This window comes from Octopus sinensis, linkage group LG19, assembly GCF_006345805.1.
Source record: "Octopus sinensis linkage group LG19, ASM634580v1, whole genome shotgun sequence".
Classification (NCBI taxonomy): domain Eukaryota; kingdom Metazoa; phylum Mollusca; class Cephalopoda; order Octopoda; family Octopodidae; genus Octopus; species Octopus sinensis.
The window spans coordinates 34669159-34689840 of NC_043015.1; the positions used below are offsets into that span (position 1 = coordinate 34669159).

Sequence of the window (20682 nt, forward strand, 5' to 3'; positions counted from 1 at the left end):
CTATTTTATCGTTGGTTACTCAACAAAATATTAAAAAAATTGTTTGCCTTTTATTTTGTTTTTAATGTTTCCTAATTAGTGAAGTTAATTTGGCTTATTAAATATGTGAGCTAGCTGTTATATGCAAACCCAGGTTTATATGAAAAACTAAATCAGTTACAGAAAAACTGAAATACAATAAAAAAAAATATCCAAAAACCAAAATTATGTCATTTTATTGCAAGTTAATGTTCAGTCACATACAGGCTAACTATGATGGGGTATACCTATGACCAAAACCTTTCCAAATGTGACCATCCTGTCCCATTACAAGTATCCAGAATTACTTGTTATTTCTACCAGATCAAACACCTGTGTAATGGTTCACTCATAGGCTCTCTTGATGGTTAGATGGTTATAGCATTTAGTTTTAGTATTGGCTATAGTAATAAGAATTGGTAGTAGCTACAGTAGTTAGTTTTGGTCATCATTATAGTTAGTGGTTGCAGTAGTGCTAGTAGCTATAACAGTTAGTGTTGGTGGTTATTATAATTAGTGTAGTATAACCAACAATTCAGCTCTGATAAAAGTAGTGTATGTCATCTAGATAAACACCAAATCACTAAAAACCCTCCACAATCAAGCAGATATATTTATTGTTTCAGGTGTATTGTACCAGCAACTAGCTGAACAGCACACTGCATGATCCAGCATGCAGTGTTGCAGTCCTGACATGTCTTGTTGCTTTTTCTGTCCAATGTATTAGTGTGTACCAAGAGACTTTATGCAGTGTTTAAGCATACAGGCCAGATATTGATCATAGCAGAAGTGTGTAAAGTTACAGTATAACTGGAACTATGAATCTGTACTTGTTTACTTCAGAATTGGAGGTTTAAGATTTTGTCTACACATGTTTCTTTGATCAGTTGTGTGGCACTTGACTGACAATCCAGCTATGACCATCCTGTTCTCTTTTTATATTCAAAACTGACTTACCCAGTATATTTATTTATTTTTAAGATGAATGTTGAAGATTGTGAACTTTGTTCAATGAAAAGTAGAGAGATGATGGTTTGGAATTGAGCTACAAACCTAATAATGAAGAACTTGTTTGTGTGGTCGTGGTCTCTGAGGTGCTACTGGTAATGTCCGAAGGTGTAGATTGCATTTGGCCAGGAGCAGAAGAATGAGAAGTCAGACGGCTATTTGTATCTAGCATTTCTTTTAGCTATTGAATTGTAAAGAAAGAAACCAAGTTTTTATAACAGGTGACAGGTTTATTAACATATTTCAGCAAAGCACAGTCATTAACATTTCACAATGTGACAGTAATAAACGTATCACAGTGTGATATGATTATTAAAACATGCCGAGTTCAAATTCTGCCAAGGTTCACTTTAGTTTCATCCCTTCGGGGTTGATAATAAGTACCAGTTGGGCACTGGAGTCGATGTAATCAACTTAACCCTCCCCTGAACTTGCTGGCCTTGTGTCAAAAATTTGAAATCAGTATATCACAAGAAGACATGATTAAATATCATAACATGACACAATTATTAATATATCATAATGTAACATAATAACATGTTACATGACAGTTAACATGTCACAGCTAACATACCTCAACTTGACATAGTTATTAACATATATCAACACAATACAATTATTAACATACAATAGTATGACATGGTTCTTAACATATCACAACATATTCAACTTGGCAAACTGAAATGTCACTGCAATTATTTCAGAAATTTGGCAAGAGTAATATTTTCAAATATTGATAGTGACAAGTGATGACAGAATATTGCAATAATATATCAAATAGTGTAAAATGATGACAGGGTATTACAATAACATTGATCTTTATAAAATCTAATCAAATCTTTCCTATATTCAATTAACGTTAAATTATCTCTACCTCAAAGTGTCTCAAATAGTCACTATTACTGATATTATTATCATCACTGTCCTGTAATCAAAGACTTGGTATTTGAATTGGCAATGCCATCAGTTAATTCCTCTCTAAGCAGTCCTTTAACTAAATTTATGTGAGGTAAAAACAAAGTAGTTAAGCCAGAACAGATGCATTGCATGTAAGAGGCATCAACTACTGTTCAAAGAATCTATAAACAAGCTTGTGTTCTGGAAATAGAATTATAATAATAATAGCAATATAAATCTCACTTCTTCACTGTTCAGTCTTTTTGTGAGTTTTGGACGATATTCTGGGCTTTCTATTCCATATTTGGCAATAAGAGATCTGAGGAATATAAAAGAAATTTTTAATCAGATTATACCATTATTAACATACAGAGTAGAAAAAGATTTACATCAGGACAATGTTTTTTTTCTCTTTTGTTACTTGCTGCTCACCTCTGAGAGAAGTTTCAGAATTATGTGGGAGAGGGTTCTAATGATTCTTTACCTGAAACTAAAACCTTACAGATAAGGCAAGAAAGCTTCAAGCACTAGAAAAAAAAAACAGCTAAAAAGATCACTTTGAAACAAAGTAAAAATAAATCTTTTAATTATTTTGAAGTCAAAAGACAATCTCAGTGGTCAGTATTCAACCAAGGATCGCTACTTTGTATTAGTTCTAGCAGATGCAAAGATTGCTATTCTATGGTAATAGATAGGATAGGAGACAGGAAAATGGATATTATTTATATTTAAATTTTTACAGTTAATTTTAAATTAGTCACAAGATACTTACGGAACATCATAAATTATGAATTTTTCTAATTTAAATACATCTGCTAATCTGTCATTGCGACATAGGAAAATCCAAGGTTGTTCTGGATCAAACAATTTCCGCGACCAAATATAATGTTTTAAATATCTAAAGATCTGCAACATAAACCAAACAATGTGATTCCATTGGGAACATAAAAAGTTAAAACACAAAAGGAAGAAATAAAAACATACAAAAGACAGTTGGAACTGATCACCTGACTACAACAAACATTCAGGCTCAAACAGACTCAATTCTTAACGCTTTGTTCTGTTTTAAATGTTATTGTTCATCTATATTCCTTTTAGCCAACAGTTGTGTTAGTACACACAACTTTAAGTAATAGCCTTTTTGATAGTAAAATATCTTTGTAAATCATGAAAGATACTTGTAAATAATTAGTCAAAAAGGGTGATGGCTGACTAAATCAATAAGGTGACATCCTACTAATGAAAAGGGTAATGTCTTAGTACCAAAGCTGGTATGTGTTAGAAAGGTATACAGTGTAATATTACAGGAAGATAACTGTAATATAATTGGACAGCATTTTAGGAAGATATCTGTTCTATAACTTGTACTATGCCAGAAGGAGACAGCATTAAATAGAGACAACTTGCATTAGAGAAAGAATTCATCAATTACTACTGGATATAAATCATATCAACATAATCTGTATTATCTTACTCATAGTAACAGAGTGTCCATTAATCTCTATCTTCCTCATCTATACAGCTAACATTTATACTTCCATGTCACAAAATAACATACCTCTTTTTCTGTAAACATATAGCCCTTGGCACCAGCAACATGGAGAATCTCCAGAAAAGATGGTTTCACACTGTACTGAAATATCAAACAAAATAAATTATTAGCAGTAAACTATTACAAGGCCACAGTGTTATAAGAATGAAGAGTGAGAGTGTGTCATTCAAACTGTTTCTGTAGGTATTGGTGATAAAGGAAGTAATATAGACATTGAAACCAGCACTCCCAAGAATAATGTGAGATAAATGTTATATAGAAAGAGATGAACTTATAGTAGCTTACAAAAGAGGTGCTGTTGCTCTTAATCTTCTCATTACCGACCTGGCCACAGACGCCTGAGAATTTTCCTGGCTTATGTTACCAACCTGCCTGAAAACAGCTGAAATAAGCTAGTCATATTTAAACGGGAATTTCAGCACAAATCTCTTCAGTACATTCACGAAAGCAAGTGATTTCACAATGTAAACAATTGTGTTATACAGTCTGACATTATTTTACATGATATCTGAGGGCTGAGAATTTTTGGAGAGTTTTTCACAATTTTTACCACTTTGGTTTTCTGAAATGTTTCAGTATGGATGAATAATAGATACCAGTTCTATGTTGCCCAGCAGAAAAACTGGATTCAAGGTATTTTCCAAAGAACACAGAAAAATCTAAGAAAATATACAGCAAACATAAAAACCACATATGTGATTATGAATCCTATTTCTTTTCCCAAAATGAAACGATTCTGTCAATATTTGCTCTTCAATGTAGCTGACAAAGAGGTTTGCATCCTAGTTTCCAAAGCAACCCCAGTGACTTGTTTGAGAAAGATAAGCAGTTATGGGTTAGGACAAGCACAGTTAAACAGAAGGTTGTTGTAGCACTGAGAACAGATCTAGAAAGAGTTCAAGAGCTGATAGACAGACATTGTGAAGAATGACAGCATAGAGTGAATAAATGTCTATGAGGAAAAGGAGTTTAGACTGTCTGGACAGAAAAGAGAAGGAGTTGAAGAAGTTTAGGGCATGGCTAGTGTCTTTAATGTGTAAGAGTAACAAGGGGTGATATTTTGTGATGGAACAATGAGAGAAGTTCAGTAGGTAGTTACATATAAATACAACAGGGTGGTCAGGATTGTCTGGTTTGTGGATTTTGCAGATAAAGTAGATGGTAGAGATTCAGGGTGTGGTTACAATGAGGTTAGTGGCAGAAGGTGGAAGAGATCCAGAAGAGGTAAGTTCAGGCACAGTGGAGGACACTTGTCTCTAGTAGTGGCTGGCACAATCATTAGAGAGTCACTGAGTTGGCAAGATGCCTCTTGCTTCTACAAGTTATAATTGCCATGTTGTTCCTTCACCAGACTACAATGGTTCCACCTTTGTGAGATGATCTGATAATGACATCTCACCATTTACAACTTCCCATCTTGTTGGTTGTTTCTTGAAATTGAAGACACCTAAATTAAAATAGCATCTATGGACAAATAAATTGACAGAGTGGTGTAGGCCCAAACCTGATGTCCAGTTAGCTTTTTTGAGGTTGGTGAAGTCATCCTCAATCAGGGGATCTGGATTTAGGCCCCTGCTAAGGAAGGCTCATCCAGCATCAATGAAACATAGATTGTTGGGGATAATGCGACTCTGGAGAATGAGTAGCCAAATTGTTTGCGACTTATTTTGAATTTAGTTTTTTATTCTGAAGTTTGCTGGTGAGGTACAATGTTTGAAAACATAATGAGTAAAAATCCATGAAAGAGCAGGAGAAAGAAGAGAATGGGTGAGCTCCTGTGTCACATTTGACACACAAGGAGCAGAGGGTGCATGCGTGTGTGTAAGTATGTACAATCATACATATTTCTTCATCATTAGCAACTACTTTTCCATGCTTGCATGGGGCAGACTTTCTCCTTAACCAGACATGTTTTCACAGAAGACTGAAAATGAACAACACAACTATAACAGTGATGCTTATTTACAACCATCTCTTGAATCAAGACGAGGATACACATACACACGATAGACTTCTGTCTACCAAATCTGCTGACAACTCTTTAGCCAGCCCAGGGTTGTAACAGAAGAAACTAACACAAGGTGCTGCGTAGTAGAACTGAACCCAAGATGACATGGTTGGGAAGCAAGCTTTTTAACCACACTCATACACTTGTGCCTACTCTCAATGTAAATACAGACACATGGCAATCATCTGAAATATAACAACAACTGTGGTTCCATATTGTAAACCCAAACTCTCTAACAACAAACATTATGTTACAACAGTGATAAAAAAGAAAAAAAGAAAAAAAGATAAGGAGGACAAGCTAACTTACCAATGGTGAAGAGTTTTGGCCAAGATTGACTGGTTCTGATGTTGAACTTGTGATAACATCATCACGTGGTAACATCTGAGAAGATGATCAGATAAGATGAGATAACATAGGATAACATCATGCGGTAACATATGGGGAAGATGATGAAAGATGGTCAGATATAAATCTGAGATGATAAGATACTAAACACATAACATCAGGTATCATGAGTAGATAGGAGAACACACCGTGTGATAAAAGCTGAAAAGAGGATCAAATAGATATAAGATATTCAGATATAGAAAAAAGAAAACTGGAGGTGTTGGGTGGATGCTGGATAAACTAATAACCCTTATGAAGGACAGTATACTGGCACTTGTGCCCGTGCTAGTAGGGTGCCAAGAGCACCATCCAAGTGTGATTGTTGCCAGAGCGGCTAACTGGCTTCCGTGCCAGTGGCACATAAAAGGGCACCAATTCGAGCATGATCGTTACCAGCATCGCCTTACTGGCACCCGTGCCGGTGACATGTGCAAAAAGTTTTGAGCAAGGTCATTGCCAGTACTGCCTGACTGGCCCCCGTGCTGGTGGCATGTAAAAAGCACCCACTCTTGGAGTAGTTGGCGTTAGGAAGGGCATCCAGCTGTAGAAACTCTGCAAGATCAAGATTGGAGCCTGGTGCAGCCATCTGGTTCGCCAGCCATCGGTCAAAATCGTCCAACCCATGCTAGCATAGAAAGCGGACGTTAAACAATGATGATGATGACTATATTCTGAATGATATTAATGATCAAAAGAACTTGCTGTACTATGTTAGGTAACATAAGAACAGGGTTGTGTTGTCTATTCATGCACCGAAAATCTTTTATCTTTGTTTAAGTGAAAGCCAAGATTGAGAGTTAGCATTTGCAGTGAGGACAGAGATGTGATGATGTGAGATGGTCATAAAAGATATATTTATATCTTTTATGACCATCTCACATCATCACATCTCTGTCCTCACTGCAAATGCTAACTCTCAATCTTGGCTTTCACTTAGACAAACATGTTGCACAGATGAGAAAAGATTTTAGAATGTACATTCTCAATTTGTTGTTATGACAACTAAGAAACTCTGTAGACAAAAACAAATGTAGAACGATCAGTAATTGTTGCTACTGTTGAATGCTTTGGAATCAAAAATGGCACATGGGTCTCTCTCACACACACTCTTCTGGCTGAAGAAAATCTAACTGATTTCAACTATATATTGCAGCATTTATTCAGTGTTGCAGCATTCTAAATCCAAATCCTGCTCTGAGCCACGAGGGAAGCAAACTTAATCTGCTGCTCAGTTCAGTACCATCACCTAGCATTCTGAGTAATGTTTTAGTGACGTCTACAAACTCCACATTTGAGCCGAAGCTTTGCAAAACCACCACCACCATCCTTTTTGTCCTATATGAAATAACAAATAATATTAATGTTTATCATTATATAAGGCAGAACCTTTAGCACACTGGACAAAGCATTTTGCCTGTCACTACATTGAACTCAAATTCGGCTGAAGTCAACTTTGCTTTTCATCCTTTCAGCGGTCAACAAAATAAGTCCCGGTCAAGTACTAAAAGTGATGTGACTGACTTCCACCTTCCTGTAAAAACTGCTGGCCCTGGGCCAAAATTTGAAACCATTATTACTATTTGACTGGTACTTAATTTTATCAATATCAAAAGAATGAAAGGCAACATTGACCTGCGGAGGTTAACTTTTGCCTTTCATTCTTTCAGGGTCAACAAAGTACTTCTCAGGTACTAAGATCAATGATAATAACTAGCCACCCACCACTCAAAATTGCAGTCTTGTAACTAAATCAGAAATCATCTCCATCATCAATTTTCCTATTTGAAATGATAGAGATTTTACAGTAACATTAACTTCCAAAGCACACCCATACACGCATTCTCAAGCAACTATGTGATTGCTCAGCCTGCTAGATATAGCAGACACATCTACTTCGTATCATGTCTTAATGTCTTAAAAAAAGAAGGATGTAGACAACATTAATCTAGAGAGAATGGTGAATGTTGGACTTGCTTTAATCCCAGATGTGCAACATCAGGGTTGAGCTTGGAGTGCTAAACAACAACAAAATATATACACTGACTGGATAAAAACTAGACATAATATTTACCATTTGTGGTGATGTGTGTTCTGAGTCAGATTTACTAACATCAAGGATTTCCGTGGCTGAAATAGTAAAGATATAAAACTTATAGACCAAATATATTCCACTCATGTAGACAGAAGGTTTACTGTCTTATATAACAGAGAAAAAGAATGGTACGCAAGATGACAGTTATCCAGAGAGAACCTAGACTAGGAATCAGTGAGAAAACTGTGCTTCAGACTACAAAACGACACAAACAAAACAGTTTATATCCACAGTCGAATATGTGTGTGTGTGTGTGTGTGTGTGTGTGTGTGTGTGTGTGTGTGAGAGAGAGAGAGGAGAGAGAGAGAGAGAGAGAGAGAGAGAGAGAGAGAGAGAGAGAGAGAGAGAGAGAGAGAGAGAGAGAGAAAGTGAGTGTTACAAAGCCAGTAACAAGTGACCTTGCTAGATTTTCAATCAATAAGAAAACAATGGGTTTGGACATGTGAAGTCACCAGCAGTGGGTCAATGAACAGGTAGAGACAAGACAATTCTGTCGACACTAGCATTATGAATTATGATATCCTACCATTAATTCCTTTCTACAATAGTAAATAAGAGATAAAAATATAGATATCTTATTTTGTATTGAGTACAAAAATGCGGCATAGTGTCGAATGACATTGATAGATGGACACTGTCTTTACTTAATATAAAACAATGTGTCTTAATTGTTGGACAGCCATGATTAACGAATTAGATGGCGAGCAGAAGTAAAGTTTGAATAAAAGCCTTCTTTGAACTGGTTTATGACAAATCTTTATTCAAACTTCATTCTAATTGGATGCCAAAATGTTCGAGAGGACCCTACCAGACGATCCAACTGAGGAATATTATATTTACTGGAAACAGATGCTATACATCTACATAGCAAAAGCAAAAGTTCCAGAGGAATCTAAACTGGAAGTACTTTTAGCAAGGACCAACCCCATCGTCAAAATATCCAGAACCTTCGAGGCAGCAATAGAATGCCTGGACTCAAAGTTCATAAAGAAGGCTATGAACTCAAAAACAAAAAGAAAACAAGTCTATAGAAGAATTTATGCCAAGCCTTCAGGTGCTGGCCAAGAGAAGTAAAATCCAAGCCCTAACAGCAGGCCATTACTGAGAAATTCTAATTGATGATGCCTTTGTGGCTGGGCTTCAGTCACCAATCAGACAAAGACTTCTTGAGTCATCAGATGACAGCTTAGAAACACCCTATAAGCTTGCTCAGACCATGGAGGTGGCCACTGAAGACACTTGCAACCTATCGCAAGGCTCAGCTGGTATCAATCAACCACCCCGTCTTGCAGCTGCTAAATCAGCATGCTTTTGGTGCAGTGGAGACATCCATAACAAAAAAAAAATCAATGCCTGGCGAAACTGCACTTGCAAAAGGTGTCAGAAGAAAGGCCATTTGGAGAAAGTCTGCTTCTCAAAAAAGCCACCAAGAAACAAATGAAACTTCCCTAAAACAGAAGCTATCACAGAGCCTGAGAGCAACTCAGAGGAAAACAGTGACGGGACCTTATCATCCCTCATTTTAGCTATAACAAATGGCTGGTACCTGTTAAAATTAAGGACAACAATACACAAGCCCTTCTTGACACGGGTTCTAACAGAACATTTATAAAAGCGAATCTTGTTGCAGTCTGGGGATTACAATATGATCATACCTGCCCAGAAAAAGTTAACTTGGCCAACAACACAACAGTGGAAACTAAAAGGAAGCATATAATGCTAATTTCCTTGTGGCTGAGCACCTTGTAGCTCTGGAATTCATCGGAATCAATATCTTCAGTCAACACTCTGTAGTTACAACTGACTTCAAGGACATGCTCAAACCTGTGCCATTCTGCATGTCCATGCCAAGCCTAAAATGCATCGGGTACAAACTACTTCCTGGCATTAAGACCTCTAAGCTAAAACCAATTACAACTTCAAGACACAGTCGCAGAGATGCAGAGTTTATTAAGCACAAAATTGATAGGTTACTTTCAGAGGGTGTATTTCAGGAAAGCCATAGTCCCTGGTGAGCTCAACGCTTCGTGACATCTAATGGAAAGAAAAAAAGACTGGTGATCGACTACTATAAATATCTACACACAACTGGATGTCTACCCTACCCACCGGATTGATGATCTTCTAAATGAAGTAGCAGCAAACAAGATTTTCAGCAACATAGATATGACAACTGCATATCACTAGGTGGAAACTCCTAGCCAAAGACTATAAAGTGACAGCATTTGAAGCAAGGGTGGGGGGGACTGTACAAGTTTAAATGCCTCCCATTTGCAAAAACATGAGTACCAAAACAGTAATTTCCCACTGGTTCAACCTCTTTTCATTGTTTGAAGCTCCAGGACTTCCTTCATGCTAACTGAACAATAAAAACTAGAACATCTCCCTATTGACCACAAGGCAATGGTCAATGTGAAAGGACCAACAATACCCTCATGAAGACCATAAATCTAGCACTTAGTTCACTACAACTAGATAAAAGACAATGGTTGACAGACCTTTCCATGGCACTATCAGCCATGAGAGGACTCCTCTGTACAGCTACCAACACAGCCCCCCCCCCCTCCATGAGCGAATGTTTAAATTTTCAAGATGATCAACAGTAGGAACCATTCAACCTGAATTCCTCCAGAATATTAGAAGCACAATATTGCATTGTCGACATCTCAGAAATAAGGGGGTTCCACCTGTAGAAAATGTTAAACTGTTGGAGACAATTTCTCCCCACTTTGCACACATAGAATTTGGAAACAGATGAATAGATAGTGTCCACACACAATCTCACTCTAGCAGGACAATCTTTCAATGAAGGAAGCAAAGATAACACACAAACAGAACCAGGGCTAACTACATAAACAGAGTTCGACACAGAACAACAAAATCCACAAATAATATATCAACAATGGATCCGATCCCAACAGTACACCATTAGAAGCAGAGCTCACAGACCAGCACCTGAAAACATGAGCAGATTAGAAACTGGCTAAGAGTGTTTGAACAAGGATGATACAGGTAACAAAACTTGCAAAGAATACCTGAACAAGAGTAATACAGGTAACAAAATGCCAACTGTTCAAAGACAAAAAGAGACAAGAAAACAGAGATCAGGACAAATTATCAAGACCCCTTTTTATGCACCATGACTAACTTTTCACTGAGCAGGGAAGACTGTTATGAAATATAATTAATCCTACTATTAATTCCTTTCTACAATAGTAAATAATAGATATAAATATAGATATCTTATTTTGTACTGAGTGTACAAAAATGCAGCATAGTGCCGAATGACATTGACAGATTGATACTATGTGAATCGTTGTGGGACAGCCGTGATTAACAGATTAGACAGCAAGAAGAAGAAGAAGAAGAAGAAAAAAAGTTTGAATAAAAGCTTTCTTTGAACTGGTTTACGACCACTGGAAAGATAAGATTTTATGTTAACAACAGACACTGCATGTAAATTGCTATTTTCCAGTTTAACAAACAACGGTTTGGTTATAAATATTTATGGATGTGAACATAGAACCACATATTTCAAGACAGGAAACCTTACTAACAGACTAAATCAACTGATTGCCACAAACTTGAGAGTTCTTACTTAATAAATCAAAGTCAGCAGTGATATTTCCTTCATCTACTTTCAACTTTTTATCCACTTACTAGGAAGATACAAGTACACCATTAGTTTACTAAGTTGTTATGGTTATTAGCCAGCTTTGTATCTGATCACTAGTTCCTTTATGTCCATAACAGAAAGTCTATTTGGCCATAACTACTTAATACAGGAGTACAGCTTGCTAGACAAACATTTAGTCGTAAAGTGTGTGTGTGTGTGTATGTGAGAGATATGTGGATTATAGGGCAGAATCACAGGAGAAGAGACTAAAGTTTGATTAGTTAGTGACACAAAAGCCAAAGTAAAACTGCTCCAACAAAATATGCCATGTTAATGGGTAGGCACTGTATCCAAAAATAAACAATAGTTGTACGAGGGGGTACCCAAAATGAAACCGGAATGTTACACTTTTATCGCCTTGAAAGTATTCTCCATTTAAAACAATGCATCGGTCCAGATGCATTTTCCCCTGTTTGAAGCAGTGACTGGAACTCTTGTGAAGTGATGCCTTTTAACACCTCCATTGTTTTTTTCATCACCTCTTCCACATCTGCAAATTCCATAGCACTAGATTTCATCACCAGTGATGACCTTCAAAAAAAAAAGTCTGGATCATCTTCCAATTGTTCTTTCAGTTCACGACACACTTTCAGTCATGACTGCTTTTGATCTTCTGTGAGCAAGAGAAGGCACGAATTTTGCTGCAAGTCTTTTCATTCACAATTCCTTGCTCAAAATTCGTTGGTAGAAGCTTCAGGACACACCAATCATATCAACAATTTCAGTCAATTGTTCAGTGATAGTCCTTCAAGATGAGTTCATGAATTTTCAAGGTTTTCATTCATTCGGGAGATTGACGGCTGATGTGAACAAGGTTGGTCTTCAAATGACAAGTGACCATTCCTAAAGCGTGGAAGCCACTCATAAACTTGTGTTTTGCTCATGGCACAGAATTCTTGTAAGCTGTTTGAAGCATGACAACTGTTTCAACCACCATTTTCCTCAACAGAAAACAGAATTCCTTCATTTCAGCCATCACAAAAATCAACAAAGATGGGAGAAGCACTGCAAAACAAAGACATACCCCATGACAGTATGACCTGACCTGACACTGCTGGTAGCAGACTGTTGCCTGAGGGTTGCATCAAGTGGCTTCTAGTGGTGGAAACCTGAACTACATCAGGCTTGTCTCACAGAGAACATTTCCAGTTACGTTTGGATACCCTCTCATATTGTCTGTTATTGTAATTCTGTTGTGTAAATATGTTTTTGTTGTTGATTTTTTGCATGTGATCCAGTAAATACATGATGGGTGCTGATATGACAAAAGGAACGAGGTAAGAAACTGAAGGTCTATACTTACCATCACTGTCACAGGAGTCCTCCTGGAGAAAGGAAATGAAGTTTGAAAACATGGAGGAAAAGCCAAGGAACTAAATTCAGATGATAACTTAGCTGTAATGGATACTAATCTTACTAATTAATAATATGCTATAATATAGTATTGGTGACTGGAAGAAACAATTTCTGATGGTAATACGTAGCAAGGTAGTGGTGACTGAAGGGGAGATATGAGTTAATGAGGTTAATATAGTCAATGGTATCTACACAAATTATCTTTCCGTGAATTATTTTTTCTCATGAATTATTTGCTCTGTATTGAAATTATATATATATACTGTAATCAAAATTGTATACTTCACCAATTTTTTCTGATACCACTTATCTTTCTCACACTCAGGACCATTTCATTTCATATTCATAATAATATTCTTAGTACTGTACCTCTCTACTGACATTTTACATAGATCACCCTTCTATGTCACCAAATTAGCTCTCCACCACTACCCTACATTTATTACCTTCCCCATGCATAATGCCTGCCACTCTCTGCTTATACCTGCATCCCATCCAACAAAATATCATCTCTCATCCTCCACCTCTTTCACTACTGTCAGTTATCTACCCTATCACCCCTTATCCAGCAATCATTATATCAACCCTATACTTATCAACTACTCTTCCATTTGTCTTTCATCAATTATAGCCACACCCTCACTCTCCCCAACCTCTATGTACCATTTCCTTCTGTCCTCATTCACTTCTGCTCATCTCCTAACTTGAGGGCCTAACCTGACATTTCATCATCACTATTTTATCTCTCCAGCTCCATCCTCGTTACACCTAATCTCTCTCTCTCTCTCTCTCTCTCTCTCTCTCTCTCTCTCTCTCTCTCTCTTCTTTAATGTGAGTAGCCATGTTGCTCCTCAACAAGAAACTTCTGTTCCAGTCATTTGTCTCATTATTTAACTTCTTATCTCCTAGCATAAAGCAACTTCCTTCTCAGTAGTCCTAATTAGCTGAAGGGATCTTAATCTTGCCGGCTACATGATCTTACTAGTGCTGGAGCCACAGAAAAAGCACTTGTACACTTTGTAAAGTGGTTGGTGTAGAGAAGGGCATCTCGCTGTAGAAACCACACCAAAGCAGACCATTGGAACATGATCTACGTTCTCAAATGCATCAGGTCTTGTCAAACTGTCCAACCAATCCCAGCTTATAAAATTGACATTAAAAGATACTGATTGTATACATATATATTAATATGCACTCCTCAGTAGTCCACTCTACACTATTCATTGGTATATATTACTGCTCTCATTCTCACTCTCTCTCTCTCTCAGCAACAGTAAACCATCACCATCATGCAACTAAGTATTTCTATTAACTTATATAGAAATTAAATTTCTGTTAATAAAACAGACCAACCAATGTAATGTCATCGTTACATGTGGCCACTACACCATCACTCCACCTAATAACTGAACTTTTACAGATTGCTCAATCTCCTCAGAATAGCAGCAGAATCACACCCTAGGTTTTAAAAAATTGACATACTGAATGTAGTCCTAGATACCTTCCAAATAGGAAAAAGACAGGATGGTTATGGCCTTTCATCATAGGCCTGCTTAGAAATGGTCTGAGACAAAACAATAATACTACCACCATCACTCACATCCCAAACTACACCCTATAATCACTCATACTTCAACTATACTCTACCACCACTCACCTTCATAATATTTTCATGATGAATCACACAACATAATGACTCACAGTAGATCAACTTCTAAATGTGATTATGCAAGTGAAAGATAAATGTAATCATGGAAGAAGTGAAAGATGCATTTCAACCCAGCAAACAGGATTATGGCTACCTGACCAAGTGACCAACTACAGATAACTTCATCAACTGTAAGTACTACACACAATTAATGTATCACCCACTCACCAAAATTATATTATTGACATTTCTATTCAAAGACTAAATCAACCCCAAAAGTTACCAATTTTAGTAAATATAACAAAAGACTTATAGAATAAATATTATCTAAGACCAATTATAAAATTGTCAAATATATGTTATGAAGTCTTACCTCATTGCTGTTAAAACTGTTTGATTTATTTGAAAATGTAACATTTTGGTAAAGCAGACCTCTACAAAGAAAAATTTAAAAAAACAACAATTAGATTTCTACAATAATAGTAAAGAAGAAATTAAAAGTGAAATCAAATAATAAACAATATCAGAAAATATTGATTTCTTACATAGTCAGGCTCTTCATGTGAATTACAAAATATTTGAAAAATACTACAACTAAGAATCAAAACTGGATTACAAATTTAATCAACCAGATTTTTACCCATAAACCAAAATATAATTGCCAACATGAAACACACAACAAATCTTTGAAAGTAAATTTATTTATTATTTTATTAGACATAAGAATGCATCAGTCAATGACTTTCCAACAGGCTTAGAAATAACCTTAGCCATGAACAGCTATCTCCCCTGCCATGGAAACTAAACTGCTTAAGAATGGAATCTGCCATGCTTGAGATTAAAGTTTATTCTGACGGCACAATTCTAAAGAAATAGTCATTTCATAAAAAAAAAAAGAAAGCCAATCAATCACTCCTTTTGTTTGAAGGAAGGAAAAAGATCAATAAATGACATGGCTTCCTCTGCTCTCTCTCTCTCTCTCTCTCTCTCTCTCTCTCCAAACAACAAAATTGAGGAAAGAGCAAAAACTGCTTAAGAAAAACCCGAAAGAAAACAGATGGTACAGGGCAAAGCAGCCTTAAACCAGCAGAGCTCAGAATTCTTGTAGATATGCTCCAGGAGAGAGGGAGGGGGGCTTTTTTTAACAACCCACTCCAGCTCACAGCTGACCTCTTTGGCAAGCCAAAAAGTAGAGAGTAGATATGTTCCAAGGAAGCAGTGCATAGTAACTTCAGAATAAATATTTCATTAGGGAATTGTCCTTTTCCATAAAACTTCCCTCTTGAAAAAGTAAGGAGAGTAATAGCAAAAGCTCAAGCAGGATCTACTCCAGGACCATCTGGCACAAATGCCCACCACTGCTGCTGGAGAGGCTAGTAAAACAGTTTTAAATGATCTCGAACAAAAAGCAGGAAAAAGCTCTAGAAACTTGCCAAGGACTGTTTTGTCTCAAAAGAAGCAAACTCAGCCAGACTTGACTAGTTTCAAGACTTCTCTCTATTAGATGTTAAAGATCTTTTAGAGCATCAATGCCAAGAAACTAATAGCATATCTACACGTCAATGAGTGTCCAGGAAAAGCTACTCTGGTTGTTGCAAATAAATCCCATCATTAAGCAGGCAAAGAAGAATACACTATTACTCCCACTCAGTCAAGAGGCTATTTTGTTTTATAATTTACTTGGCAGCCTCAAAACAAAAGAAGCAGCCAGAATACTCTGTACACTGGGATGGCATCAGAGAGGAGATCCGGTCAATAGAAACCACGCAAAAGCAGACATTGGACTTCAGTGCTGTCCTCCAACTCTCAAACCACCCAACCCAGGCCAGCAGGGAAGATGGACATTAAATGATGATAATGGTATACATATATACAAATACACATATTGTATACACACATATATATATATATATAAACACACACACACATGTATAGACCATTTAATTTATGCCAGTGAGTTTGTCTGATTCTGATTGCACTGAAACCAAACGAGATCCAGCTAAATTAAAATTAAGTTTGAAAAACTCTGCATAATTAAATATGAGAAATAATTAAGAGAAAGCTTAAAAATAAACAAGTAATTTGAAGAGAAAATTTATGTAGCATTATGTTTTTTCACAGCAAATATTTGGTACTGAATAAAGCAGTACACAATACACAAAATATTAAAAAATGACAATAATTCATTATCTTATAAATTAATTAAGCGATATCTAAACTGTAGCATTGAACATTTAAATGATGACATTTAATTAACGACTTGATCAAAATCTGAAAGGTGGAGTGGAGAAAAAACATAGTTACCTGTTGACTGTCCTTCAAGAAAAGGATTCAGTCTAGCAAATTCCTTGTCTTTATACAATGGTGAAATTGATGTAGGCAAGCACATTACTTCTTGAAGCCATTCAAATATTTTATGTATGACCTGCCACACATCTTTTATCCTGGTTGTAATCCTACTTTATTTAGCTTGTATACATGTGCATGTGTTTGTGTACTTACATTTTATACTGACATTTAAATATATATCTTAAGGCATGGTGCATTTTCTAATACAGACCACTATATAACTACTACACTGCTTGAAATTTTCCTTCTCCATCTGCATTGAATCTAATAATGTAAAGAAGGTGATACAGTACAATATAAAGGGAAGTGGCACAGTGCAGCATGAAGATGGCAGCACAATGCCTGTTGCCTTTGTTAACTGTCTCACCTGACATCAACAACGGTGAAATGATTGCGACGAAAAACTTTGCCCAATTTATCATTACTGCAGTGAACCAACCAGGGCTTGAGAGGATCATACAACATGTGGGATGATATGTATTTCTTCAAGTAACGAATAATCTGAAAAAGAGAAAGACAAAAATTACTGTTTCAACAATTTCCAGTTACTAAACATAACACTACAAAAACTGGTTCTACAGCCAATACTAATGTTAATGTCATGGCTTTATGTGAGGTACAGAAAGGCTCAAAAGCATGATTCTGCAGAACCAACTTTTGATGGTGTTGTAGTGTAGTAATTTGAATTACAGTATTCACTGGGGTTAACCCAACCTTTATGAATACATTGTAATTCAAATATTTTAGTTCTTGAAACTATGAAAGCCAAAGTTCTGGACTGGAGTAATTCTTTAAAATGTTTAGGCTTATTTGTAACCAAGTCATGTAGCAGAATCTATTGAAGAGCTGCAGAAAAATTTTTAGATTAAGAAAAATGGTCTAAAATCCAAAGATCTAAAGGTTAACTGAATAAGTAATCAGAGGAGTTACTTTGCTCAATATGTCAGAAGGGAGTAAACAGGAGCTCGATACAGGGTCAATACACTGTATCAAGCTCCTGTATCAGTAACAGGTCTATACCTGTTGGATTTCACATTTCTCCACTAAATGTCATTTGTTACTTGATGACATATTTTCAGTTTGCCAAGATATATCCACTCAGCTTCCAAAATTTCTTTCATACTTTCTCAAATGAAGTCTTTCTGGCAGAAGAGTGTTTTAAGCAGCTAACTCAATATCAGCCACCAGAAATAGGCAATCTACAAAAAAATCTGACATTAGCTCTAGACACTAAAAATCTACTTATCCTCACATGGCAATCTATTATATATGACATTCATTGGAATCCTTAGAGTATACAACCACCAACCAAGTTACTTGGGGAGCATTTTTTTTTTCTAGAAAAAGAGCAAGACCAAGCCTGCCAACTTTGGAATTCCTCTCACTCGAAACGGTTCTGTTGAGAAGATACATCTGTAATAAAGTCAACTACATAAGAACCAAACCCCTAATATGCAAATTTGTTTTCAGTGGTCAAAAAGATACCATAACAATTAGGAATTTTTCCCAGTCAAGAAATACCCCAGTTAAGGTAGGGAATTAATTAAGACAAGATACTCCAAATGAAAGTATAATTATTCCTGAATATCATTTTGACGTACCTACTTTGACTCCTAATGAAGCATCAACACAGCAACTCAATCAAATACTACAAAATAATGAACCATCCGTGGACTTTGTGCAACATCATCCTACTTTATGCTGAATCATAAGGCTACATGTGAATATTTTGGATTACATGAATTATACTTAGAAATTCTGAAATTCTATGATACTGTTCTAATATTCTATATATGAGTGTTAATGTCAAACAAGCAAAGTCATTCATTTCCAATAATTTGTGAAAACATGTCTGGTCATGGGGAAATATTACCTTCTTGGGAAACAAGTGAGGATTGGTAACAGGAAGGGCATCTAACCATCGATAAATAAACACTGACTCATGCAAACATGATAAACTGGATGTAAAAGCAATGATGATGTTGATAGAGTTTTTTTTTTATATATTTGTAGGGGGGGGGGGAGAAATATGAAATAAAGAATTACCTCAGACATGCTAAAAGCTTTCCCTGTTGCACCAACAGACTGAAGCAGTTTCAAGAATTCTGGTTTGGGATAAAGCTGAAAAGAATTAAAAAGAAAAACAAATAGAATTTAAACTGGAAGAAATAGGAACAAAATACATTGATCTACTAATTTTAATTTGACTGCCACCAGCATAGGCAATTCAACTGCTAGCAATGCAGGCAACTTGACTGTCAACAACAAAACTACTTACGGCATATGGTCTACAATGAGTAATTTTGATAATACATCAGCGAGATCATGAATTGAAATTTGTAATAGCTTTAATGTAATGAGAGTATTAAAAGGTGATGTGGTGGTAGACAACTTCAATGATGGCTCAACAAGGATAATAAAATAATGAAACTGAATTACTTAAGTGGAGGCATGTTACATTACTTCTTAAATTTACAAATATACAGAGAAATGTTAGTATTCTCGAATTGGTGTTTTACACTATTTTACTTCCCACTTTATGGGGTGGGGTATATGCATATAAATTTTTAGTGCAATATATGGATTCATGGATCCTGTGGCAATCACAGAAAAACTCCTCTAGTATACCACATAGTAATCCAAAATGGAAGAGTATAATCCAAGACGGAGGAGTATAATCTGGAGTTTTATGCATCTGAAACCCAGGAGATCCAATCTATGAAAAAATTATTTCGTGAGGAGTGCATAGACCAAAAAAGTCAGAAGGCATGAGAGGTGAATATGTTTATTTAACCACTTGATAGTCATAGGATTATGGCTGTTTCATGGCCTTCATCATGTAAGAATAACTGCAATGTATAATAAAGTATTTTATATTTCTGCAACAATATGCACGCAATACACTGCACAATCACAAATCAATGCAAATATCGAAGGCTAGCTCTTCAGATCACCAGACCATCATACTTCAACTCTGCAAATACATAGAAAAGCATCCTTGGGAATCTGGTCACACAGTGTAATGATGGTTGCTTCTGATAGGACCCTATGGAAGAAGAAGTGTCTGATGACACTACCCCAACAACTCAACCTGCCCAGGAATAGGGAGTGGAAAAGATGAGTTACACACACTTTTTTCATTTGGGCTACTTATTGCTTAAATTTTTTTTTACTTTAAAAGACATTGGGAAGCTCCCTTACAGACACCACAAATAGTAAAGTGTTGCTAATGACAAAACAGCTTGTAAGATATAGACAATAATGAGGGCCGGGTGGGCCTCTGAAAAGGCTGCTCAATCAAGATAACTTGGACTAAACAAGAACAAATCAAGATATTGATAAACCCATCAAAAGTTTAATAAACTGATAGCCATGGACAAAGTTTCAAAATCTCTCAGTATCACATTTAAGAACAATGCCAAAAACAAGCCTTGTGGGTAGAAGGGAAGGAAACGTTGAAAACTTGGGATTACAGCTGAAGTAAAGTTGTGATTGTTGAGGAGTGATAGCTGTATAGAGAGACTGATGAAAGTAAAGTTCAGAGAAAAATCATTTTTATGGAAGACTTAGTAATGATATAAATAGCCATGAATCTATTTGTGGTAACTTTGCTGACATCTTATTTTTTCTTCTCATGACCTGTCAAATACTGGATTACTAGGGAAATGAGAAGTCATTTTCTTGGAGA

At 36.2% G+C, this 20682-nt stretch overlaps 1 protein-coding gene across 3 annotated transcripts in view; it reads right to left on the reverse strand.

Moving 5' to 3' along the window:
• The window catches only part of LOC115222101 (E3 ubiquitin-protein ligase Mdm2), a 59554-nt gene that overhangs the window by 8968 nt on the left and 29904 nt on the right, over nt 1–20682 (reverse strand). For all 3 annotated transcript variants that reach the window (XM_029792216.2, XM_029792217.2, XM_036511283.1), the window contains exons 4-13: nt 19041–19115; nt 17362–17495; nt 15019–15079; nt 12945–12966; nt 7945–8000; nt 5793–5867; nt 3482–3556; nt 2696–2829; nt 2167–2242; nt 1072–1207 (exon numbers count right to left, since the gene is read on the reverse strand). In XM_029792216.2, coding sequence (XP_029648076.1) covers nt 1072–1207; nt 2167–2242; nt 2696–2829; nt 3482–3556; nt 5793–5867; nt 7945–8000; nt 12945–12966; nt 15019–15079; nt 17362–17495; nt 19041–19115 — 844 coding nt within the window. The remainder of the gene's footprint in view (nt 1–1071; nt 1208–2166; nt 2243–2695; nt 2830–3481; nt 3557–5792; nt 5868–7944; nt 8001–12944; nt 12967–15018; nt 15080–17361; nt 17496–19040; nt 19116–20682) is intronic.